At 47.1% G+C, this 25,624-nt stretch overlaps 2 protein-coding genes across 4 annotated transcripts in view; both read left to right on the forward strand.

The window, feature by feature from the left end:
- mre11 (double strand break repair nuclease mre11) overlaps positions 1 to 25,624 on the forward strand; it is a 247,072-nt gene that overhangs the window by 66,405 nt on the left and 155,043 nt on the right. The gene's annotated exons all lie outside the window — the stretch shown is intronic.
- salr (spalt-related) lies at positions 1,085 to 14,398 on the forward strand. Of its 3 annotated transcripts, none has more exons than XM_017251806.3 (7): positions 1,085 to 1,909; positions 7,731 to 10,535; positions 11,121 to 11,329; positions 12,889 to 13,126; positions 13,184 to 13,416; positions 13,516 to 13,713; positions 13,842 to 14,398. In XM_017251806.3, exons 2-7 carry the CDS (start codon positions 7,790 to 7,792, stop codon positions 14,193 to 14,195), a joined length of 3,978 nt encoding a protein of 1,325 aa, XP_017107295.2. In that variant the 5' UTR covers positions 1,085 to 1,909; positions 7,731 to 7,789; the 3' UTR covers positions 14,196 to 14,398. The 3 variants fall into 3 exon arrangements, with proteins under 3 accessions (XP_017107295.2, XP_070133959.1, XP_070133957.1); XM_070277858.1 differs by lacking the exon at positions 1,085 to 1,909 and adding an exon at positions 6,654 to 6,934; XM_070277856.1 differs by lacking the exon at positions 1,085 to 1,909 and adding an exon at positions 6,975 to 7,609.

A 25,624-nucleotide genomic window follows, 5' to 3' on the forward strand; every position in this document is an offset into this window, starting at 1 on the left:
TTAGTAACTCATAAGTGGCAGCTGGTTTCCCCCTACCACATTTTAAATAAAATCCATCTAAAGGGTTGTCATATATAGGGATATTCAGAATGTGTATATAGACACCATGTAAATTGTAGATTCATGCTGTACGTGATGCGATCCCGACAATGCACTCAATCGAAATAAACCGAAATGGAATCAAATCAAATCGAATCGAATAGAATCGCATCGAATGGGATGAAATGAATTGCAATTGGCGGTAGCTGTGTAGCATTCCATATGAATTATGCATACGGGAGTTTGGGAATCATAGCCGAAGGATTTTTACATTTTTATTTAAATGCAAATACCTGGAAATGATTAGCCTTATCATGATTATTAGCTAATGAGCAATGATTAGGGAGTATTTTTAATTTAAAACCAAAAGAATCTGAAAGCCCTTTCTGCCTTGCTGAATTCCCGTCGGCAAACCGAAATCCTTGCTGGCGAATAAAAGGACATTCGGCCAAGATGCCGCAGCAGCAGAAGCTCAGTTGTTGCTGCAGCATCATGAAAAGCCAACATAAAAGAAATATGGATAAATAAAGGGCGCAGCGGAAGACACTCTCTAGCACATAAAGGAAATATGATTGAGACTGGGGGAGTCAACGAGGAGTCTGAAGGAAAAAAACCTTGGGTCCTGCGCCGCCGTCGACGCCAGCGTAGCCATTGCTCCGCCTAAAGTTGTCATAATTTGCTATATATGTATGCGTTTTTATTTATTTGCCGATCCGATGCGCACGTTCATAAAAAACGAAGACGCTTTCTGGGCGAAACGATTTTTCTTTCTTTTTTCGCCCCCCCACCCAAGAGAATCGTTTTTGGGGGGCCAGAGGGCGCGCTCTCTTTCTGATTAGAGGAGCACAGCTATAGTGGCGAGGCCGTAACAGAATGTTAACTCGCGGTTAGCAGTCTTATACGCCGCTTCCCCAGCTGTTTAACGGTAACAGAGCTCTCTCGCGAGAGAAAGCGAGTGAGGGAGAGAGCGAAGCTTTCGCTGCTGCGAATTTTGGCGGCGTTTGTTGGCTCCTGCGTGGATTTTTTTTTACTGAGAAAGATAAAGTCGCGGCAACCACTTCGCTTCGGGAAGGACGTAGCAGTCGCAGTCGCAGTTGCAGTCGCTGCTCTGCCATCAGTCGCTGCCGGCGTGGCGCTTCTCTGCCCGCGATAAGGACATACTGCTTCGTATTCGCATTCGGATACTCGCTTTCGGATTGGGATATTCGGATTCAGTCTGAGATTCCGACTCCCGATTCCGATTCCGATTCTTGCTTGGCCAGTCAGTTAGCCAAAAAGCAGCCTGCCAGTCGAGAGCGCCTTGCCAGCTAATTTTTAGCCAGAAAAAAAAGCACACTCATAACCAGGCCTAGACCTCCATCACAAGTAGGAATATTAACAGTTAACGGTACCGCAGTGCGTTTTCATTTCCGCCGCCTCCGCCTCGCATATATCCATGTGCTGGTGTATCAGTGTGCGTGCGAGGGGGCGGGGGGCTGACTGTGTGGGCGTGTGTGTGTGTGCGGCCCGCGTCCGTGCGGGTGTGTGCGTGAGAGCGGTCGCGCGTGTTTAATTAATCATAAAATCCACGTCAAAATGCAAAACCCGCCAAAGTAAAAAACAAAAGCAGAGCCAAGAAAGAGAGCGCCAACATCAACAACAAATCCAGAGAGGGGGGAGCAAGGGGGAGCTCTAACAAAATGTGCAATAAACTTGATATTGTTGGCATCGCATATTTCTGGCATCTCAAGTAAATACTGTGCTGGTTTGCCGTCGGCATCCGAGAGATACTTTCCCCACACGACTGAATATACAAAGATGGTGGCAATAGAAGGATAGCCAAAAAATATTCAAAATCAGCAAAAGGATCAAGAAGACGGCGCCTACAAAAGTGAGTTTTCGATTTTAATATTTTCAAAATAATTGTTTATATTTTGAAAAACAATTTATGATTTTATTTTCTAATAGTTCTATTGCAAGTATTTAGTATTACACCAAAAATACAAACAAAAAAAAAATATAGTAATATCCTTGGGAGTGGGATAGTCTCTTCAAATAATCCTACTAATCCTTAAAAACCACCCTCCACTGTTACTACAGTAACTCTTTAATAAGATGAAACAGTTTGTCAGTTTCTAAACATAATACGAAAAATATCATCAGAAATTAAGGAAAAAATGCTTAATTTATTGGAAAATGTATTGCATTCTCTGGTTATCCAAAAACCAGTTTAGGTTTCAACCCCTTTATGGGGAATAATATCGTAGAGGAACCTCTCTAATGTCACTTTACTTTGATTAGTTTTATGTTCAGCCAAGTGTAAGAAAACTTTAATTTCATAGATGTGTTTTACAGACTATGTAGGATGGAAATGCAAATTTTAAGATTAATGCATATGCTAGAGACCTTAATTTTAAATGAAATCCTTTCCAAAATCCTGTTTCATAAATATTTCCTCATTGTAGTTGACTTTCTGAGACAAACACAAAGTGAATATCCCCGGATATACATATACTCGTGATTTCACAAGCCCACTTCCCATCTGAATAACCTACAAATTCGGAGAGTACATATTGCACAAGATCCCCATAGAGCCTAGGGCTACTTCTCCACAACACCCATCTTGTCCCCCAGTCCCCTGCTCCTCCGACTTGGAGTGGCGAGATTATTTAACTTTGACACTTTATGCGAGGACATGCAACTGCAACAGAGCAGCCCGAAAGTTGCATGTTGAGCTTATGTCAAAGTTAACATAAATACAACTACTTTGTGCCCCAAAGGTGGTCAACAGGGTGGGGTGGGACGGAGGAGGGTTGGGGGTCAAGTGACAGGGTGACTCTGCCGACATGGGCGTAGGTCGATGCTCGGCTTCTGCCGAGATGTTCCATGTCTGTGCCTCAGGATATGACAGGGGATGTGTGCTTGCATCTGTATCTGTGCATCAGAGTATCTGTTTATCTGTGGGTGCTTGTTATGCAACGACAACAACACAGCCAACTTGAACAATATCCCCAGCCCAAGATGCAAGCAAAACTTGCAACGCATGTCAAGAATACAATGAACACGGAACAGGGGGCAGGGTGCAGGGAGAAAATCCATAGATCCCTGGGATATTGGCCATCTAAGGTTGAAACGAAAAGATGACAGGTGTCAAGAGTCAGTGTGTCAGAGATACAAAGATACAAACTAAAATCTAAACAGAGAATGAGACTCTGAAGAAGTTTTACACCCAAAGAAATAGAGTTCAAGATCTGTGTATATCGTAGCCCCCACTCTTCATAAAGTACTCGTTTAATCGTTTTATTGTCTTAATTAATTTATGAGTCGTGCGATTTCATTTCTGAGACACCCGATGTATCTATCCGTCTGCCTTGTTCTGTGGGTTGGCTTGCTCATAAATTCATTTGTAAAAATTCGAAAAGCTTTTCAGGCGGTCAGTCTATTTCTCATTTTTGTCGCCAGCCATTGGCTTATCGCCGTGGCCCCCCTTATGTATTTGATATAAAATTTATTTTCATTTTAATAATAAATACGCCACACTGGGTATAGGGTAAAGACTAAAAGCAGGCTGCCAGCCGGACACGGACACAGGACGGATAAAATATTTCTTTTGTGTTATGACAGAAATGTGTGCAGCCATGGTATCTATCTATATAAAATGTATCTGTTCCCTCCCAGTCCCTCCTCGTAGTACGTGGCATATTTTTCGAATGCGAATATTTGGTGAAAATGTTTTTATTATTCGCAGAGTGATTCTGTAATGTGGGCCGTTGAAGTCGCCACATGCGAATCTACATATGTATCTATGCATGCATCCATCCATCCATCTATCGTTCTATCTATGTATCTATCTGCACCTGCCTGCGAATATGCAATTTTGAAATTTCTGTTCTGTTCGCTAATTCAATAAGCCGCATAAATTGAATTTTTATTGCTTATTCGCGGCCAAAATTTATTAGTTGGATGCCGATTTCAATTCTAACATTGTTAGAACCAGCCTCAGAGTTGGCTTTTTATGGGTTTTGGTTGATTTTCGGGTAATAAACCAAATTCAATTCATATTCATCAAAACGAATGTGGGCTTGGCGTGGCACTTTTAAATGGCGGAAATAAATAATGCGAATTTCGTTCGAGTGAATTGACTTGAATTTTCGAATCAATTAATATTGTAATGCGATATTCCGAAGAGAGGTCGGTGAAGAGAGGTGAAACTCGTCCATTGTTTCGTCTAATTGCCAAAAAAAACACACAGAAACCCGAAAGCCAAAGAGGAGATACTGAAGGAACTCAGAGGTAGCTACTTGAAAGCAATTATTCCCTTCGTTTATGAGTAATTAAAACGAAACGAGTGCGGGCCAAGGATTGGCAAAATATCAAAAATGGCCAGCAGAGGTGTGTGGGCGAGAGCAGGGTCAGGGACAGGGGCTATAAACAAGTGTCCGACCAGATACACGTATGGCTGTGTGTGTGCCCTGGTACTTTGCATAGATTGTCCACTTTAGATTAAGCCATGAATAATTTATGTGCGTCTCTTATGATTTTAATTGTTTGCAATGGCAGCTTAACAACTCCACCAACCCTCCTGCAAACCTACCGCCCCCCAACTCCCCTCCCATCCCTCTCTGCTTCTACTCCTTTCAAACAAAAACCCAAGAGGGGTCAGAGGACTGGAGGAAGCGAGCGAAAGCAGAGGCAAAAACAAAGTAGCGCCCCAAAAGCAAATGCAAAACAATACAAATTCATCTACAAGCCGGACTCCTCCAGACCGGACTTTTCAGTCCCAGGCTGTCTGTGAGAGTATCTATGTGTGTGTGTGAGGTGTATCTGTGTGTGAGTAACTGGCTCCCCCCGGTGCCGGCCACTTGGCATTGGTCTGCTTATGTTTCAGCCTTCTTCCCAGGCCATTCATTCATTCACTTCGTCCCTTCCACAACTACACAGGCATTTGCATTTCCCGGCGAACTCACACAGATACTTTCGTAGTCAGTGTCAGTGTGTGTGGCGGCGCTTAGCCCCCCGTGTCGTCTGGCAGCGTTCCATTTCGCTTCTTTCTCAAAAATTATATGAAAATTATACCAATTCAACTCATAAAATTTTTTCAGCTTAATAAATTTGCAGACATTTTGTAAGGGAGGCCCGGATACACCGAGAGCCGGGCCCATTGGCTGGTTGGCCAACAGAGACCCTCAAGCAAAATGGTCAATACAACTCCGCTTATTCCCAGTCTTTATAGGGGAACTTAACCACTTGGGGGTTAACTTAACCAGACTTACCTAGCAAGAGAAGCTCATAAATTTAAGTCAATTTCCACTTTTTTTGCAGCTTTGAGAGTATTTTATTAACTTTGTGGTTTTGGGTGTTAGGAGTTGGTAGTACTAGCTTAAAATATTAAATAAGTATTATAGGAACTTCTAGTGGAGATGTCAGAAATGGCACTAGCTAGCACCCCAAAAAACAAACTAGAAACTCAATTAAGTGATATCCGTCCATGGACTGACAATCATTTCTGTTCAGATCGACGCTTGAAACAACAGACTTCAATCAAGATCTCACATTCCCATTTCCATGTCCATTTCCATTCCGGTGCCCCGCCAGACTTCCAAAGTGTCTGTTTACGTTGGGCCGCGGGTTCATTCATTCGATGGCTTCCAAAACAGAGCACACCAACTGGCCCCGGATATACTCTGTAGAGATACAGAGAAGTATGTGCGTTTGCCATCAATCAATCAAGCGAATTGCAATGAATTTTGATCAATATCCGCTGCAGAGGGAAACACCCTATATATAGTCGAGCATAATTCACGATTTGGGCGAATGATTGACGCCGTGTTGATGCCGGGAAGAACTTCGGGGCCAAAGATTTAGAGTTCCTTGTTGGGAGAATTGGGAGCCGGTGGACCACCTGCTGACAGGAAACTTTGGCCATTCGAATTCGGCCTTTTCTTTCGGCTTTTCTTCGACTCTTCTCGAGTGGAGTGACAAAGGAAATGAAGGCTTGAGACTTTTCCACCCAGGTGGATGGGTGGGTGGCGGGCACCGCAGACTTGTGGAACTTCTTGGAGCGCCTGGCAATTGCGGAAGTTTTATGTTTTTGGCTGTGCGTAAATCGCTCAAGAAAATCAGCTCAAGTGGAATAAGTTGTGGCCCGGTTTCGGTTAACACCTACTTCGTCCAGGCCCAGAGGCTCCGTCTTAGGCTCCGCTAGTCTCTTGCCCCCTCTCCTCCCTCCCAGCATTAGGCAAATTGATTTCGGATGAGCCCAACCCCATTGATAGGAGTAGCGATGGTCGAGGTCGGTGCGTGTGCGCCACGCACTCGTGCTTCAGATACATTTACAGATACACTCGTGCTGTATCAAGACTCGCCGTGGCAGTGTTTACCTTTGCCAATAAATTCACTTAATTGCCGGGAAATAATCATAAAGCAATCGGCCGTAATGCGGATGGTGCACAAGCCTTATTTTCGGAGATAGAATTTGTGGGCCTGTTGAAAGTGTAACTCAGAAATGGTTTGGAATTATGTTGAAATCGATTTATTCCGAAAATTTATGTGGCGCATACAAATCGAATACTTTAGTTGGGATTTCGAAATACCCTTCCTCTCCTCTCCTCGTAGTTGGCCATTCTCGATCGAATCGTATTAAATTTTTTAAGAAAATGTACTCCAATATATTGAAAAGTTAATTTTATCCAAAATGACGGCAGCTAATGCAAAGTTTTTGAACAGTTGGCTGTTTTTGAGTTTGCGTCTCGGTATTTTCCTCGCAGGACGAAGATACTTCCCGATAGCGCGATCGAATACCCGACTGTCCCAAAACTTTCCCAAACTTCCGACCGGCCACTTGTATGATTTGTGTTTTACGGACTCTCGAAAGTCGAACTAGGAAGCCAGTGGATGGGTGTTTGGGTTCCTGAGGGTGAGACTTGCACGTCGATAATAGTTATATAAAGTAGAGATTTGCCAAAGGCCGATAAATTAGCAGGGACGGGAATTATTCGTTGGGTTCTGGGCTCAAATTCAATGAGCCGGCTAGCCGGAAAGTTATGCTGAGTGATTCGAAGTAATAAATCAATAAATTACCCACTCTCCCTCATGCAAAACTCTTTTGGGTTCAGAGGAGTCCACTCCAACTCCGAAATGCCCAAGAATCCGATGTGATTTCCAGCCCAGAGGCTACCATTAAGTTATACGCCGCTAATTTATTCGACGTCTAAAATTGCGACACGCCGCTATTCATATATTCAAAAATTTATCATAAAGTCTGACCGGCTGCTCCTTACGTGACGAGATCTGGTCATATGCATAAATCATGGAAAATAACACTGCAAGACTATGGAAACTTCCTACACAAAGGTCCTGTCTCGAGTTTGTTTCTAATCCAAAAGTAGCCTTCGACTACTGGTCTTACAAGTCACCCAAAGTATTGTTCAAAAGAAAGTAGCTCTCGCCAATATTGTTACTAAAAAGTGTATCGATTTTTGAATAATTTTATAACTAATAGTCATAAGTTTATAGAAAATCGGAAAAATAAGAACTAAAAGTATATCTAAGCGGGTTTTCTTTTTTCTTTTGCATACATTTTATTATTCATGTAAGTATTTATTTAAAAAAAATATTTTTTCACAGTGTTGTTGTCCAGAAAATGTGCGTAAATTAAAAGATTTCCCTGTATCTTCTACCCTCTTTTTTCATTTTTTTTTCTAACCATACAGGGTGCAGTCCATGAGCAGATTTCAGTGAGAGTTGCGATCAGGAGGAGATCGGGAGGATAATGTGTTCAATATTTCGCAACCGCATCAATTACCGCGGAACAGGCGCCACCAGGAGCGGCAGTGGAGAGCGGGACAGGGACAGGGAGCGAGAGCGAGACAGGGATCGGGACCGGGACAGGGAGCGGGAGACGCTGCTGGCCAAGGAGCTGGATGCGGATAGCAACAACAATGGCACTGAGCCGGCACTGGAAATGGACACGGTTCCCGAATCGGAAATGGGCGACGAACAGGAGCAGGAGCAGGGCCAGGAGTTGGTGCAAAATCAGGACCAGGATCAGGATCAAGAGCTGGACAACAGTAACGAGGCCCTGGACCTGTCGGTGATATCTTCGGGCGGTCGAGGGGGCGCACTTCCGGGCAGCGGTCACGTCTCCCTGGAGGCCCTACAACATACCAAAGTGGCGGTGGCCCAGTTCGCGGCCTCCGCTTTGGCGGCCGGATCCGTTGGCGGTACCGGCTCCCAGTCACAGGCCGACCTGGCCATGGTGCAGTCCACCATCTTTAATGTGCAGCGGCAGCATCTGATGCAGCTGCAGCTCATCCAGCATCTGCAGAGTCAATTGAAACGGGCGGAGGCCGCCGCCCTGGGCAGGAGGCAGTCCCAAAGCGAGGAGGAGGACGATCAGCCGGATGATGAGGAGCCCAAGAAGCAGCCACCGAATGGGTTGAAAGTCAAAGAGGAAGAGGCGGAGGCTGACACGGAGGTGCTCGACCCTGAGGATAACTCCAAAAAGGTGCCAGAGCGAGAGGTGGAGCCGCAGGAGAGTTCAAAGACTGACAAGGAGGAGAGCAAGTCAAAGGAGCAAGGTGAGCAGGCGTCGGGCTCGGAATACCACCAGCCGCTGATGTGCGACATTAGTTCCAGCCTGGCCTCGAGCATCATCACCAACCACGACCCTCCGCCGGCTCCCAACGAGCCCAACTGCCTGGAGATGCTGCAGCGTCGCACGGAGGAGGTGCTGGACTCCGCCTCCCAGAGCCTCCACGCCGCTCAGCTGCAGGAGGAGTACTCGGAGTACGCCTCCAAGGAGGCCCAGAGTCGGGGTGAGATCTTCAAGCACCGCTGCAAGTACTGCGGCAAGATCTTTGGCAGCTACTCGGCGCTGCAGATCCACCTGCGATCCCACACCGGCGAGCGTCCCTTTCACTGCAACGTTTGCGGCAGCAAGTTCACCACCAAAGGAAATCTTAAGGTGCACTATCAGAGGCACACCCAGATCTTTCCTCCCATGTTGCTGCCGCCGGGGGTAGGTGCGACACCGCCAGGCCAGGGCGAGCAATTCCCAGTGCGCCTCCCCTTTGCTCCTCCAGGGCCACTGGCGCCACAGGAGCAACAGGGTCGACAGGATAGCCACGGACAACAGCAAGAAGTGCCAGAGGAGATGCGGTCAGGTGAAGGGCAGGCGGAGCAGGCACTACCACAGGCGGAGGATCTCAGCAGGCCAGTCAGGGAGCGGGAGAGAGAAAAGGAAAGGGAGCGGGAGAAGCCCAAGGAACCGGAGAAGATCTCGAGAACCTCTCCGGAAATACCGCCAGAGATCAAGCAGCCACCACCCGAAATCCCAAAGCCCGAAAAGGACACCTCCAAAGGACACCCATCGCGGCGCAATGGCTCGGTGCGCAAGCGCCAGGCCAGCAGTGCTGCCGGAAGTCCTCCGCAGGACGAAAGGGATCGCGACCTAGCTGAACAGCTGCACATTGCCAAGCTGGTGAGACGTTCCTCATCCTCCTCCTCGGCCAGTCGCGACCAACAGCCGGCGGCAGAGTACTCCCTGGCCCAAATGGAGCGCATCATCGACAAATCCTGGGAGGACCTTATCGAGATCGACAAGACCTCGGAGACGTCGAAACTCCAGCAGCTGGTGGATAACATCGAGAACAAGCTGACGGATCCGAATCAGTGCATCTTCTGCCAGAAGGTCATGTCCTGTCGCAGCTCTTTGCAGATGCACATAAGGACCCACACCGGCGAGCGCCCTTTTCGCTGCAAGATCTGTGGCCGGGCTTTCGCCACCAAGGGCAACCTGAAGGCCCACATGAGCATCCACAAGATCAAGCCGCCGATGCGGAGCCAGTTCAAGTGCCCGGTGTGCCACCAGAAGTTTTCCAACGGCATTATCCTGCAGCAGCATATCCGCATCCACACGATGGACGACGGCAGTGGCCAGGGGGCACCGCCTCCTCCGCCCAACTCCAGCGAGGCCGAACGGCTGGGCATCGAGGACCAGAACTCGAACAAGTCGCTGGGCACCTCCGACACCCTGGATTTCTCGACCACCATCTCGGACCACTCGGGCCAGCGATCCGAGTCCTCGCAGGGCGGCGACTTTGACGAGTTTATGACTATGGACAGCACCGACGACTCCAGGGACAACTCCAGTGCCGCCACGGCCACCCCGCATCCAGGGGACAGGAGATCGGGTGGATTAGGGCCTCCCAATGATGGCTCTGACGAGAGATCGCGCTCGAATCCGGATCTCGGGGGTGGACGCAGCGAGAGTGGGGACCTGCCCGCCATGGACCTCTCGTCGCCCTCTTCGGCTTCGGGAAGAATTTTCGGACCTGGTCTATCAAACGGAACCGGAGGTCCAGGTGTAGCCGGAGCGGGTGGTGGCCTGCCCATGCTGGGTATGCCCATGCCTCCGAATCTGCTGCTGATGGCCGCCGCCCGGGAGGAGATGCACGCCCTGGGCCAGGCCCACGCCAAGTTTCCGCTGCTGCCCTTCGGTCCTCTAGGATTTATGGGTGAGTTTCTAGAAGTAATTTATTCAAAATCCATTTAAGACTAAAACCTAGATGCCCTGCGTCTGGGAAACATTCCCAAATTGGTTCGAAGAGTTCTGCTTTGTCAAGTGCAAAGAATATATATAAACTATATCCCGTATAGATCCCATATACATCCACGAGTTGTCTGATTTCACTTTGCGTTCGAGATGACAAAGCCTCTTTGTCTGCCACCTTTGACCCCGTCGCCGTTTGCCAAGTTTGCGATAAATCTGCGATCTGAGCTGGTGAGCGCAACATAACTCAATTGGACCGAGACAAAGCATCCGCCGAGCACTCGGAGTACTCCAGGTCCGAGTCCCTTGCTCCGATATGCCTCGAATTCCGCAATTTATTTATAAAATCATTGGCGCATTCCCGACGCGAAGCGATCGAGCAGCGATCTGTCGCCTCATTATGTCACAACCTCTTCCCGGGGATGGATATTTATTATACCATATCTCGCAGCTCCCAGCCAGATCTCAGACAGCACGTGGCGGAAATTATATACGAGCGTGCATGTGGCCCACTCCACCCCCACTGACCCCAACTCTTTGTCTTGTTCAGGTCTGCACCCGCCCCCCAATGTTTGCAACCTCTGCTTCAAGATGCTGCCCAGCTTGGCCGCCTTGGAAAGTCATCTGCAGACGGAACATGCCAAAGAATCGGCGCCGGGGCATGGTCATGGCCACGCCCCCGCCTCCACAGTAGCAGCAGCAGCAGCCGCAGCCCTACGCCCACAAGCCAGTGAAGCAGGATCGCCCTACGGAGCCAAGGTGAGTTTTCATGCATCTCTATCCTTAAAGTTACTCCTTAAAGTATCTAGTTCTATGGCTAATCACCTGAATGCTCCTTTATGAAGTAACATTCCGGTAGCCCAAATATGGCAGCACTTGCACCACCACCACATATCCTAATCCCACCTCCCAATCCAGTTCCCGCCTTGAGAACTGATGCCACTCTGCCATATGGAGTCTCGAGCCCGGACCTGCCTTGGTCATGATTAATTAAAATGTTCACGGGTCCGGACCATTCCCGAGGGCTGTCTTGATTTGGCCAAATATGGTCGGTGGGTCTCGGCCCGTTTAGGCCGCGACCATACAAATTATGAGCCCATTATTAATTGCTCCGGGAGCCGGGCCGGGCTCTCCTTATTATAAAGAAATTGTGGCCAACTTGCATAGTTCTGCCTTAATTGTTGGCGTTCCGCTTTGCGCCCCTTATGGGGCGTTGGCAGCCCCAAGGTTTGGAGCAGCCCCAAGTGCCCGGGACTTTAGTGCCCAACAATGCCAATTATTTATTAAAGTGCGTCCGCCACAGCGCCTGCTGGCAGCTCATGATTTGGGAAACAAATGCGCGTATTAATATATATTTCGGGGCCGGCATTGTCTCTATGACTAATGACATCGTTCATTATGGCTCGCATTCTTGGAGTATTTCCAAAGTCTAGTACACAGCCCAGCAAGCCGCGGAACAAGTGAGATTAATTAGAATGGTTAAATATAAAACCGAAAGTATTCATTTTCGGCCCGAACTGCGATGGCAGTGTAAGTGTCATAACACTTTCATTCGGTAATCAGCGGGTGCTCCCTTGGCCCATATGATCGCCCCATCTCTTACCCTATCCAGCTGCCTGTCTCTTTCGGCAGGGTAGCAGCCACGTTCCGTCGTGCTCGCTTAGCACATTGTTGATGATCTAAACCAGACGAGAATAGGGCTAGGGATCGGCATCATCTTTAGGGCTTGGGATTTCTAAATGATTCAAAAATCTTAAGTAATTACGAGAATGCATTATGATGATGCGAAATGTGCGAGTACGTCTGCCAAGTCTGGCAAATCTGGCAATCCGGCGGGTTTTTAGTTCTCCTCTGGATACCCATAGGATGGATAGATATAGTCCCTGTGCCGCATCAGTGGCGGCCTGTGCCATGCATTCATTGCAAATAAATTATGCTACGCTTTATGCAAAATTATTTAATCTTTTGTTCGTCGCGTCTGCCGCGGGACACTTTGTGGCATGTAGATTCTGTTGCGGCTGCCCCTGTTGCGCCCTTACCCCTTTGGCTAGCAATTGTTTTGCCATAAAAATATGAGAGCCGCCGCGGCATCGTCTGCCCGAGATAATTAGTTGGCATTATTACACGCGATGGCATAGAAAAATTGCAAATTATGTTTTTGGCGAAAATGAATTGCCGAGGCGCGAGTCTGCTGCGGCGGAGGGTGGTGCGGGCTGGGGATGGGGGATTAACGGCACATTTAACTGAAAATGCGCAGAAATTAGCGCCCGAGGCAGAAAGTATCTCGCCCTATAACTTTGTATCTCAACGCATTTCAGCTCACTCTCAATCCCAATCTGTTTGCGAAGAAGTCTTCGAGTGACAAGCTGCCGCAGCCTGAGTCTAGCGGCTCGGATGGGGGGGCTGCCTCCATCAAAGAGGAGCCCGATCAGGAGCAGCCCGTCCGCGAGGAGGGTGCTTCTCCGGCGGAGGGCTCTGGCGTGGCCGGTGGAGGCGCCGCCAACTATCCCCAGGACGCCGTCGACGCCGAGCAGAGCCTGATGAAGATGCAGCTTCGTAAGTGGTTGCTTTCCTCCCAATCCTTTCGGTTTCCCATCAGATCTCTTCCATCAGATGCCCATCGCTTCCCGGCCAGTCCGCTCGACTTCCAGCAGGCTCTCATGTCTGCCGGACCGCCGAGTTCCAGCCTGGATCCGCCGGTGAACAACAAGCACTTCTGCCATGTCTGCCGCAGAAACTTCAGCTCCAGCTCTGCCCTCCAGATCCACATGCGCACCCACACGGGCGACAAGCCCTTCCAGTGCAACGTCTGCCAGAAGGCCTTCACCACCAAGGGGAATCTGAAGGTGCGTGCCCGTCTGGAACTATCGCTTCTGAAGGTCCTTAATGGCCTTCCTTACTGACCTAAGTCCTCCCATTTGCTTTTCTTTCGCCCGGTTCTTTAGGTACACATGGGCACCCACATGTGGACAAATCCCACTTCGCGACGCGGACGTCGGATGTCCTTGGAGCTGCCCATGCGTCCCGGGCCGAACTCTGGAGCCGGTCATCCAGGATCCAGTGCCGAGCAGGAGTTTATGCAGCGACGCCCAGAACTCTTCTTTCCCTACCTGCCACCCTTTTTCAATGGATTGCCGCCAAAGGTGAGCTCAGAATCTAAAAAAAGATAGTTATTAGTACCTATAAATTAATTAATTAATAATTTCCTAACTTACATTTATCTCATATTCTTTACATTTCTTCAAAATGTATTATTTGTATTACCTTACAGCCTGGTGAACTGAGCCCTAGCGCTTTTCCCAGCATTCCCCCGCCCCCCTTTGCCAATGGCGGCAAGTATCCATATCCGCCCGGACTTCTGGGCTTTCCAGGGTTCCTGGGACAGCATCCCTATGCCCTGGAGAGGAGGAGCAGCAGCAAGTCACCCACCCCGGAGCCGGCCCAGAGTCCATCCTTGCGGGAGGATGAGGCGGCAGGTGGGAACATTTGGCATCCGCTTAGTCGGATCAAGGTGGAGAGCAATCAAAACGACGTAATGGGCCACGAAGCGGAGGAGCCTGGTCAGGATCAGGCGGAGACAGGAACCGTTGGTGGCGGGGATCCCGAGGAAACCGACGAAAACTAAGTTGATACTTGACGGGGCAATACCGATGGTTTTTGTGGAGTACATATCTTGAGCATACCCTACTCTAAGCTTCAAAGTAGCACCGACACAAACTCAAACACCCATCCCCACACACACACCACCCACACCACCCCCACACCTCTACATATACGAATATATCCTTTGTGTCTATACATATATATAGTAAAGTTAAATGATAGCGATCTTCAAGGCATTTAAATGCATTAAGTTTAGCCGATAAGTTGTAAAAATAATAGCGGATTGAGAAACGGGGAAAGCGGAAGGCGAGAGGCTTTCTCCGCCAGCGGATCAGGCAGGCTGCTAGGTGGGAACTTAACTAATTTTATGGCTATATAATAACTATACATAACTGATAAATAAACTTAATGTAAACTGTGGTAGTTGCATATAAAAATTGAAATCGGAAGTCGACGAAACTGATCAAAAATAAAGCCCACGTGCGAAATTGCAAAGAAAACGCTGTCCGGAGTTTTATTTCACGTTTCCGGGAAGTGAATGGGATTCCATTTGGAAATATCGTGTTGGCGATGGGTTCAATAAATTCATGCAAATTGGCAGCTTTGGTAAGTGGCAGCAGTCTGTGTCTGCCCCATCCTCTGCATCAGCCCCGGCTTCGATCGTCGTGCCACATGCCACGCGCAGCCCATTCATCATCCCGTGCCACTCCCCATCAAAATGCCCCAACAGATGTTGTTCTCTTCTGGCTTTTCTCGATTCACTTGCCCAGAAAAATGTGTAAGTAGTCTCCTCGTAGTCGCAAACTTTTAATTATTCCCTTGTCATTTCTGGCTGCCACAGTGCAACAAATAATAATTTGTAGACCGCAACAACTTGATGTCGCCGCGAATAATAAATGTTTTGGCGAATATGACAGGCGCTGTCTGCCAAAATAATAGAAACAATGGATGCCACTAAATGGGGCAAGTGTCTGGTAATCTGCTATGAAATATTATCATTAAAATTCATAAGTTCGGAATGTTCAGGGCCCATGGCTGGCATCTCAATTCAATGCCCGAGATTTATAGCGAATTAATCACTTTGAAAACTTCCCATAAAGAACTTCTCCGTCCTCAGAGCCATAAACACTCCGGGCCAAAAACTATTTGCAACACCGAATGTCGCACTGCCGGCAATTGCATTTTCCATTTTCCACAATGTTGCACTTTTCCCGAGAAATTTAGCTCATTTCATGGCCTCACATATTTCATATGCAGCCGTTAAGTGTCCCTCAGAGGGGTCTAGGGGGATCCTGGGGGCTATTAACAGCCGCACGGGTGGAGCCATTAGGCCCGGAGTCCGACCCAGAGTGGCAGCACGGCCGGGCTAACGAATCCGGCCTCCTGCGTCGAAATGAGCGATGAGAAATTATGCCATGTCTGGTCTGAAAATTTCAAGATCACGCCGATGCCCAGACATAATTTTCATGATCATAATCATAAGCAGCCGTCGGGCAACTTAATAACCCCATTTCTCTGGTTCTCCCATCTCAGCTACCCCAGGACTCTGTCTATACAGACGGAGTGTGTCTTTGGGGGCCGCATTATATTTATTTTGCGTGCAATTTGTTTGATCTGCTCGCGTAATTAACTCTGTCTGCATGCAGGCCACCATCCGAAAACGGTCTATGAATAATAACCCAGGCCCGACCTGCATATAAAGAATAATTTTTTGGCTGGGTGTGGGGAATTATGAGAAGTCGCGGATGGCATTTGTTTGATGGACACCGAAGGAGCTGGGCGGGCATACCGTGGCCTCCTTTGAAGTGTGTCTAATTGGGCGCCAGCATAGGGAGGTCCAACTTGGCCAATGGCACAGGACTTGATTGTGGCTTTTAATCCGAAACTCCCAAGTACATCTAATTGCAGAGCTCCGTTACTTGCACTGCCATTGACACTGCAATTTTTATTGATATGAAAATGAAAACTGCAATGGCTTTCAGCAATAGCAGCGTCCGCCAACGAACAAGCGGCCATCGTGTAGCGCGTTTTATGGCACCCACAAATTCCGTGCTAATTGTTGCACCGCGAGTCCCGAACTGGTTTCCCGCCCCGGGAAGACCTTGCCGAGTAGTTTGCTTCAATTTTGCCTCAATTATTTCGCTTGTTTGTTTATGGAGGAATCTTTAATCTCGGCGCTGGTGTTGCTGCTGCCATCCAGCCTTGACTCCTTGACTTCGGCTGCAGCTCCAGCTTTAGCTCCAGCTCCTGCATGCGTGGCCAAGATCTAGACAACACCTACAAAGGGGATGGCCCCCGCCTCTCCATCCCTATCTATGATCTCCCAGAGACGGGGCCTGGTGCTGGACAAGTGTTTCGAAAAATGGATTATTCATGTTGTCCTTGCCAGGCATTCGGCGTTCGGCGGCTCTTGTGTTGCTGTTGCTGTTGCTGATGTTGGAAGTTGCAGACTGGCAAGCTCCACTCTCTGGGCTGCTGGTGTCATTGTTATTGTTCGATGTTGAGGTTGCCATAAACATAGCCGACTGGTTCTGTTTGCCTCAAGATGGAGTCCGCAGATGGCATAAAAGTATACAATTTAAATGGAATATTTCCTTTAAATGTAAATGCCTAAACATTTTTATTAAAAGAATTCCCCTCGTGCGGATGATTGCGTCTATTTATCTATCTGGCTAAATATATCCATCTGGCACTCACCTATCTGGCCCTAATAAATTTATAGAGCCCAGCCATCGTAACTCACTCCCCTCGACCTCTGCCTCATTTACATCTGAAGGAAGTGATGGCGGGGAGGCAGCTCTCATATCCTCCATAATGATGATTCCCAATTGCAGCTCCCAAATCGAAACCAATTCCGATGCGTTAAGGTGTGAAAATACCTACAAGGCAGCCGCCGGATTGATGGGGGCGCTGAAAATGTGGACTCCCCGTCTCCACACATCAACCTCTGTGCCAGTGGAGCGTCTGGTGGTGTGCCACCCAAAAGATACTGACGATAAGTCTGGCTGTCATTAGCGGTATCCAAATCATAACATAAATACACTTGTCGTCTGTCGAGAGCTCTTTTCCGTGAAGCAGATTATGACAGGGCTAGAGAGGGTGAGGGGCTGTCTGCCTGCCTGTCTGTTTCTGGCACTCCGGCTTTCTGGCCCTGTTCTGTTATGGCAACTTGTTGGCTGCATTTCATTTTGATAACTTGTCAAAATAGTCTGGAGAGCATGATAAATGCGGCCAGACAGCGCGAAAGCCACTGACAAAGTGTTGAATGCCTGTGCCACTTTATTATTGCCATTAAGTGGTGTGCTCGGCGCACCCACTCCACCCCTTTCGGGTCGGCCTTGCCACCGCCCCGGGTGCGTCAGCTGGCTTTACGACCCGCCTGCGTCCTGGGGGCGGGCGTACATGCAACTGAGGTGGCATAAACTTGTCAGGCTATCTCATAAAATCGCAGACCCCTGCACGAAAATCGAACTTCTTCGCCATCCCCTCCAAGTTAGAGGTAAAGGGCAATTCCCTCACGGACAGGTCACAAAATATTGTTGTAATATTTGCCAAAAATAATTTGCAACGGTCAAGGAATATCGATTTGCCGAAATGCTCAGCTACACATGAAGAAAAGGATCTGAAAGTCTAAAGAAAATATAATCAAAAAGGGAGCAGTTCTACCTCCACCCGAAATATTATACCTCAGTGTAGAAAGTTATCCTATTCGAACCTTCGCCACTTACCTTAATGTGCCGGACTGATTGGAATATGATATTGGGCATCGGGTTTTATGGCAACTCAGCTTTTATTTATTTACAAGTTGAAGTTCGACCTCTCGAATCCCCCGGGTAGACCCATGCCTTGCTCCAGCCTACTCCCCCTGCCCCATTTGGGGTTCAACTAATAAAGTCCTCCCGTGCCGATTCTCCTGCTGCCGGGACATGGCTTAATTTGTTAGACGTTATCGCTTCCGCTCAAAGCCAACTGCCGGCGAGTGCAACAAAATGAATTTCCCAGTTGCAGCAGGCACAGCCAGAGGAACTGCAACGGCGGCAGGTAACTCGTTTGGTTCTGAGAGGGGACAGTGGGGCTGGAGCAGAGTCACGTGCAGCGAAACATTCGCATGTTGCCCGATCGGCCAAGTTGCACTATCGATATTTGCGTGGCCTTGGCGAACTTGGAGATATTGATTCCGACACGAAGCCATAAAGAGTTCTTTTAAATATTTAAAATATTTTTAGGTTTTTAAACATTTAAGCTGAGAAAAGGACAAGTTAGCTAACAGGCCGTTAGACTGACGTGGTCAGAAACATAGGCTTTTCCCCGAAAAGGAGACCACAGTCAACTAGAGAGAGTGAGAGGGGAGATGGAGGTGAAAGAGATGGCAAAAACAATGAAAGGAACATAAATTGCATATGAACCTGCTGCCAAGTCGCAGTTGGCTGCACTCCATCTCTCCGGCGACTCCTTCTCGTTAGCTTGGAGTTTCTGCTTTTTTTCCTTCGCCTTTTCCGGCCATGCTCCACTTGTCGCTGCTGTTGTCATTCCTTTTAATTTCATTTATTTTGCAAAATACAATTTAATTTGATGTGAATGCAACTGACAACTGGCAGCGGAGGAGCCACGGCCAACGTACAACATACTACTATACAAAGCAAAAAATAAAGACGAACGACAAAAACGGCAGAGCCGCTTGCGAAATGGCCATAAGGCAAATATTGAACTGCAATAATCATCATCGGGATCGAAATCGGAATCGAAGTCAGAGTTGGAGTTGGAGTCGATGGAGCGGCCATATCAGCCGCCATTTCGTTTCCCATCATCATCATCTTCCTTAGCAGCAACATGCTTATGTTGCAGCTACAGGAGCGACATGGAGGGGACTCCACCAGATACATACATCCCGCCGACAGAAGACAATCAAGCGCAAAAAGCGAACGAGCAATTGTGGCACACGGATGAGCCGGGCCAGTGATTGTCATGAAGATAACAAAAGTTGCCTTTTTGCATACCAAACATCGCCAGCATCGCAGTACTCAGCGTCGCAGCATCGGCAGTTGCTGCACCGCAGCAACATGTTGCTCAAAACTAACAAAGTATTGATTGCGCCGATTGCAAGTGGATGTGGATCACTCGTCGTCGATGTCGCGTTCAACGACAGCTACATGGATTGTCATCCAACTGCTGGATAAAGCAAAGGCAACAACAGCATGAACTGCACCACAGCAACACACAACATCCAGAAGCGCCGTCTGCAATCATACATGCTCCGCATGAAACAAAAGTCATTTAGTTATTGTTGCCGATTCCAGTCAATGCCCAGATACAGATACAGATGCAGATACAGATACTCCAATGACGATGCCGAGGCCGATGACAGTCCCATCCGCTTATCAAACTTCAAACAAATCATTTTGTTGGCGGCCTTGTAGGCCTTGTTGACTGAAAAGTTGGCCCAGGACGAAGTGAAAGGAGGCGGTGGGTAGATGGCTTTAAAGAAGGCCAACGGAGGAGAATCTGAATAGCTGATTACCCGCTGAAAAGTGGTATTGTCTAGGCTTCGTATAGCTTTAAGCCTACTTATACTTTTTTGTTTAATAGATATTAAATATTAATGCCATCTATGTATGACGCTTTGCAATTTCTGTTCAAGTTAACGATTTTTCCACAACATGGCTGAGTGCCATCAGCCAGGTTCGTGCCGTCATTTTGGCCCCCTCCCCGGAATCCGAGTATCTAGGACCCAGATCCCATTGCGTTCGCTGGATGCGGATTGGCAAAAACAAAAATGGAAGAATCGCAAACAGGAAAAATGAAGTGAACATCATCATTATTTCTTCGCCGTCGACGTGAGCCCAGCAAAAAAATTATTGAATTTGAATCCGGCAGCTGCCATTCGCGTCTTGAGGCATCTGCAGGCTGCAGCGATACAGTGTGGCAGGAGGCGGGGGTGTGGCAAGAACGCGTTTTGCACTTTGCGTTGATTGGAAGAGATCCAAAAGGAGCCAGCACGAAATTACAAAAGCCATAGTGCTGGGGCGGAGCGACAATGCTAAGGAGGTAGCTCCTCTTTAATGGGTATAATATTTTTAACAAGCCAATCGGGGAATTTTTAGTGAGCCTCTGTACAAGTACCTGACTAAGCTGATGAGTGAAAAACGCAACCGGCAAGGCCCCAAAAATTATTCATATTTACAGTGTCTCGGTTAACCGAAAAACCAAATGGCAGCGAACATTTCGTCCATTTATTATTTGTGGCCTCTGCGCGGACAAATGCGGAGTGGACTCGGCCCCCTACACACACCTCCCAGGACCGCTAAACAAATGAGCATTGCAGTCCAATTAAAATAATAATTACATTTCTAATGTAACTGCAATTTGTGTTTGCGAAAAAGTGCGCCCATACCCATGCCCCAACCATGGCCTCACTAGCTCGAATAGCATAAATATTAATGACGACGAAGAGAAACAGGGTCCCCAAACAGAGAAAGGGTATTACACTACATATATAGTAGAATACATAGTGGTAGGTAGGGTTTTTTGGACTTTGTTGGGGACGAGCAAGGGCCAGGGGCCACGGCAAATGTGCGTGTCGATAAATGTTTGCTTTTCCCAAACCCACACACATTTTCGCACAAATAAAACTCAGACGGCCGGGATGTGTTGGCTCTGTGGCAAAGTTCGAATAAAATGGCTAAAATACCTGTCTGTGGTCAGCTCTGTTCATATTTACATTCTAAATAAATAATATTCTAATTTGACAAAGCAAACGGTAATTTATTAAAATTGTTAGTAGCCCGGCGCTAGTTGCATTAATCCTTAACAAACCAAAGGCCAAAGTACACACAGAGGACATTGGGGTTGAGTCGATTACAACCTTACTTTTTGCTCCGTACTGTACCTGAGTTGCAGGGTCAAAACCAAGAATAATGGCCAGGACTAAAGTGAGAACTTGAATGTAAGACAGTGGCTGCAGAGTCACTTAATCTTGTGGGTTTTCGAGTTAATGTTCTACGGCAGTTCAATTAAACAATAATTATGTTCGTTTTTCTAAAAATATTATCTACTATATTATAAGGAGTTTTTAGAGGGTGATTGCCTTATGAATATGTTGTCTGCTTCTGGCAAGAGGAGAAGGGGACGCTGCCAACATTTCATATGCTAAGCTGGATCCGGAAGGGAGGCTGGGCGCCGTCTGGCTGAGGGTTTAAAGCCCAAAGCCAACCACCAACACGGCCAACCGCAGGACCCCTGGAACCCAGACATGTTTTGGGGCTGTCGGCGGAGCATGAGCAATTTGCATTTTGGACATTGGACTTGGATTGGTTGGCTGGGATTTCGAAGGTTTTATGGTCATCATATTTACGGCAACAAAAATTTATTAGAATATAGAAATCTAATCAAAGTTCAAACTTTTAAAAGTTTTCATAAAAGCAAATTCTTATTTAAACGTTGCTTCTTTAAGAAATAATCTATATCTTTATCCTTTTCTCTCACTGTAGACCCTGCTCGGGGGCTGTGGATTGAAGAGATATTAAAATGAATATTTTGCGGATAACATGAAATTGAAATTGCCTGCGACTCGACGCAACCTCAACCTCAACCTCAATCGTCTCGGATGACGATGGCGATGACGATGGCGGCCTGTTTAACTCGACTTGGCCACTGGCCTGGTCGTTGCTCGTTGCTTATGGCCCAGCATTCCGATAACAATGTGGACTGGATGACGACGGATGGGGGATGGCGACTGGGGGATGGGTGTGGGTATACCCATACCCTCGCATGGGTATTGGGAATATGGAGATGACGTTGGCTCCCATTTGCTGCTATCGTGTAATGTGTTTAGCGGGGCGACTGCAGGGGACTGGAGTTCGGGAACAGAAGCTCTGCCACTGCGGCTTCTCTGTAGATTTCCATATTAATAAATGGCCACGGCTGCCGTTGCAACTTGTGACGCGGGACGGGGCTATCCGGGGGCAGAGTTATTTATTGGCAGGCGTGCTCTCAATAAAATTATGGTTCATGCAGATTATGCGAGTGCAGAAACTTGTTTGCCACAGAAACAGGATGGGGGAAGGAGGCAGCAGAAAGGAGGGGGTTATAGCCAAGATTATTGTGGCCATGTTGCAGAACAGAACAGAACAGGCAGCAAGGGAATATGTAAAGTGGACTTATCAAAATGGAGATGATGCCGCATGTTGGGGATGCATGAAATGATTTTGGGTACATTCTTAATGGGATTATGTGGAGATGTAGGTGTGCTTGCATGGATGTTTACTTGAGTAAGGACTACCAGACTTTGGACTTTAAAAAATGGCACTCAGTTGACTGTCCTAATGCCTATAAAAAGCTTAAAAGTATAAGCTATAGAGCTCATTAAAGTATTCATTTTCCATTCGGATCCACTCTCCACATGTCAGTGCAACTGGTTTCCATCTTCCACCGATGCGGCTGCCAACACTTGGCGACTAATTAACCTTGGTTACCCTGCAACTACGATAAGTACCATGCACGGGAGGACGTCGTCCGGAGCCGCTTCCTCTTGCTCTCGGCGCGGCTCCTCAAAAATTTGCATATCAATTTGTACACCCAGCGGCGGGGTTATAGCCAAGAAAAATAAAAAAAGAAAGAGCCCCAGTAAAATGGCGTATAAACTGAAAATCGCGTCGAGCCACAGAACCGCAAAGCGAGTAGAACTGCAGAGTAGAAATCATGATTCTCATTATTTTGCTAAAAACGCCAAACGGCAAACGGCGACTCCCACCTAGCCGCCTCCCTGGCCCCCTTTAGTGGAGCATTTAAAAGCGGCAGACTCAAATGAAGATATGCAGATTAAAGGAGTGAGATGGCCGCAGAACCAACAGCAGCAGCAAAAGCAAAAAGCTACCAGCGTCAATGTGGAAAAATTACGATGAGCATTACCAGGCGCATTAAAAGGCTCTTGGTATCCGCCGGCCATCCCCGCTGGAGGTCACAATGGGGACGTCCATGGACAACGGTAGCCGGCAGACCAATTCTGAGATATGAACATGGCGTTTTTTTGAGAGCCATATGAAAAGGCCACAGCAGTGGCCGTGGCAGGAGCAGAATACTTTGGCTTCTGGGTTCTGGATTCTTGAATCTGGATTTTGGGTTCTGGCCTCTGGATTTTGGACTGGGAGCCCCAGCCCAGGTACCCTTGGTTTCCAGTTGAGCTGGGCGCGCATCTCAAGGAGGCGATAACAATACATGCGCCACGACCACAGAGGTTCACAGGCAGCCAAGGCTTCATATACCTTGGTATCAGCTTAATATAAATAAAAGACTCTTAAATATTGATAGAAATTAGATAAGATTTTTCACATTCTAAGAGAAATCGTTTCTAGTTGAAAGATAGTTTACTTTTAAATTTAAAATAAGAAAGTCCTCAACTTGTATTATATATAATTCTTAAAAAATATATTAGGACGTAACCACTGTGGCAAGATCTACTTCACAACTGGATGGCGGGGGCGACTTACTTGGCCCCATGCCGGCCTCGTTTGCTCTGGCAATTGTTCTCGCCGCATGGGCTTTTCCTTTTTCCGTGTCTAGCATTGAACTTGGACTTGGAGCCAGGCCGAATCCGAGGCTGGACTTGGAGCTGGACCTGGAGCTGGAGCTGGAGACGGGCGATAAGCGTCAGCGCGCCAGTTAATAGCAACAAATAAATGCAACTAAATGCTCAGCTCTCGGTTGGAAAAGGAAAAGGGATGGAATCGAATTGAATGGACTGGATGGGGGCTTTCGGTGGAGCGACCGCCATGGCCATATGAAGATATCCAAAACAACGACACAATGCGGTAGTTGCCGTTGGCATATCGTCGCCACTTGGTCCACTTGGTGGCACCACTACCACCACCGCCACCGCCACCAATACCACCACCCCCTCACGCTTGTTCCACTGTCTATTGTTGCATCCGCAGCCATTGTCATCGTCTCTTTTGGCCAACAGCAGTGGATTTGTTATTCCTCCTGGCCATGCCCGGGGCATTGTCTCGACTCGTGTAGTCTTTTGCATCTCGTGGCTGTTCTTTCCGGGATCTCGCCAAATTTGGTCTGGACCGCGTGATATAATTCATAATTCATTCGCCCGCGACATCTTTATTTGAATGTCGCAGAAGGCATCTACCTCAGGGAAATAAGTATATGTACATTGATATTTTTAACAAAAAAACGATTTAAACAAAACAAATCAATCCAACTTTTATTGGGGTATGTAGTACTCCTATGTAAAAATAAAAATAATAATAACAAACCTTTTATTTTCTTAAACTTATTAAAGAACTGAATTAATTAATAATAGTTCATAGGAAATAAGTATATATACATTTTCAGTAATTACTATAATATCAATATCTATGTAAGTATTTTTTATCTTTTTAGTTATTTTAATAGTTTATATGCTTTCCTTTTGCTATTATAACTTTGTTAAGGCGATCCGGCATAGAATCCACCAATCCTTTCACAATATTATCATTAATTTGATCCCATTCAACAACCAGAGCGTCTTTCAGTTGTTTGATGGTGTCAAATTGTCGGCCATTTTTATAAACTCTGGCCGAAAGGATGCCCCAGAGATCCTCAATTGGATTTAAGTCGGGGCTTATGGCTGGCCATTCTAAAAGTGGAATTTTTCTTGACGAAAAAAACTCCTTTGTGGTCCGTGCAGTGTGGATTGGTGCGTTGTCTTGCTGGAAAGTCCAATTATCCCCGTAAAGGTTCCCAGCGAACTCGATAAGGACATCGTCCAACAATTGAGTATATATCTCCGCATTTGTTCTTGTAGGAATAAAACAAATTGGAGACCTTCCCGCATACCCGAAAGCAGCCCAAACCATCAAGGAGCCTCCGCCATGGTTTCGCTTATTCCGGGTTTGCCTTGGTTGCCTTATGTCGCGCCAATACTTCTGACACCCATCTGGACCATCTAAATTAAACTTTTTTTCGTCCGAAAAAATTACTTCGCGAAATTCCTTTGTCCAAAATTTATATTTTTCCGCAAAGGATAATCGTGCGCTTAGATGGCGTGGTAGCAGCTTAGGTACTGGCACTCGGGTACTATATTTAATGTTATTATTTTTAACTAAAAGTTGATGGACCCGTCTCCTAGTGACATTAAGATGTAAATGACGTTTAATCTCGTTGCACGACATTTGTTTGTTTACAGCTAGGCGCTGAATTTCGCGTTTGCACCTAGGGTCGATGCTACTAGGTCTGCCAGAGCGTTTTATTGTACCATATTTTTTCGGGTTTTTTAAAAAGTTTCTAATGGTATGTCGGTGTCGAGAAACTCTAGCAGCTATTTCGGAAATTTTACATCCGTTTTCATTCATTGCTGTTATTATTCCGCGTTCTTCGGCTGACAAATGGTCTCCTCGTGGCATGCTAAGTTAAAACCGTAATTATATTTAAATTTTTCACACAAACACCAATCAACTTACATTT

Source organism: Drosophila bipectinata, chromosome 2L (assembly GCF_030179905.1).
Source record: "Drosophila bipectinata strain 14024-0381.07 chromosome 2L, DbipHiC1v2, whole genome shotgun sequence".
Taxonomy (NCBI): Eukaryota; Metazoa; Arthropoda; class Insecta; order Diptera; family Drosophilidae; genus Drosophila; species Drosophila bipectinata.

Excerpts from the sequence above, each read along its gene's own strand:
- salr (XM_017251806.3), top strand. The coding sequence starts at position 7,790 with ATGTGTTCAATATTTCGCAACCGCATCAATTACCGCGGAACAGGCGCC. Across the intron at positions 10,536-11,120 it reads CGGTCCTCTAGGATTTATGG|GTCTGCACCCGCCCCCCAAT; the intron begins GTGAGTTTCTAG and ends TGTCTTGTTCAG. Across the intron at positions 11,330-12,888 it reads GATCGCCCTACGGAGCCAAG|CTCACTCTCAATCCCAATCT; the intron begins GTGAGTTTTCAT and ends AACGCATTTCAG.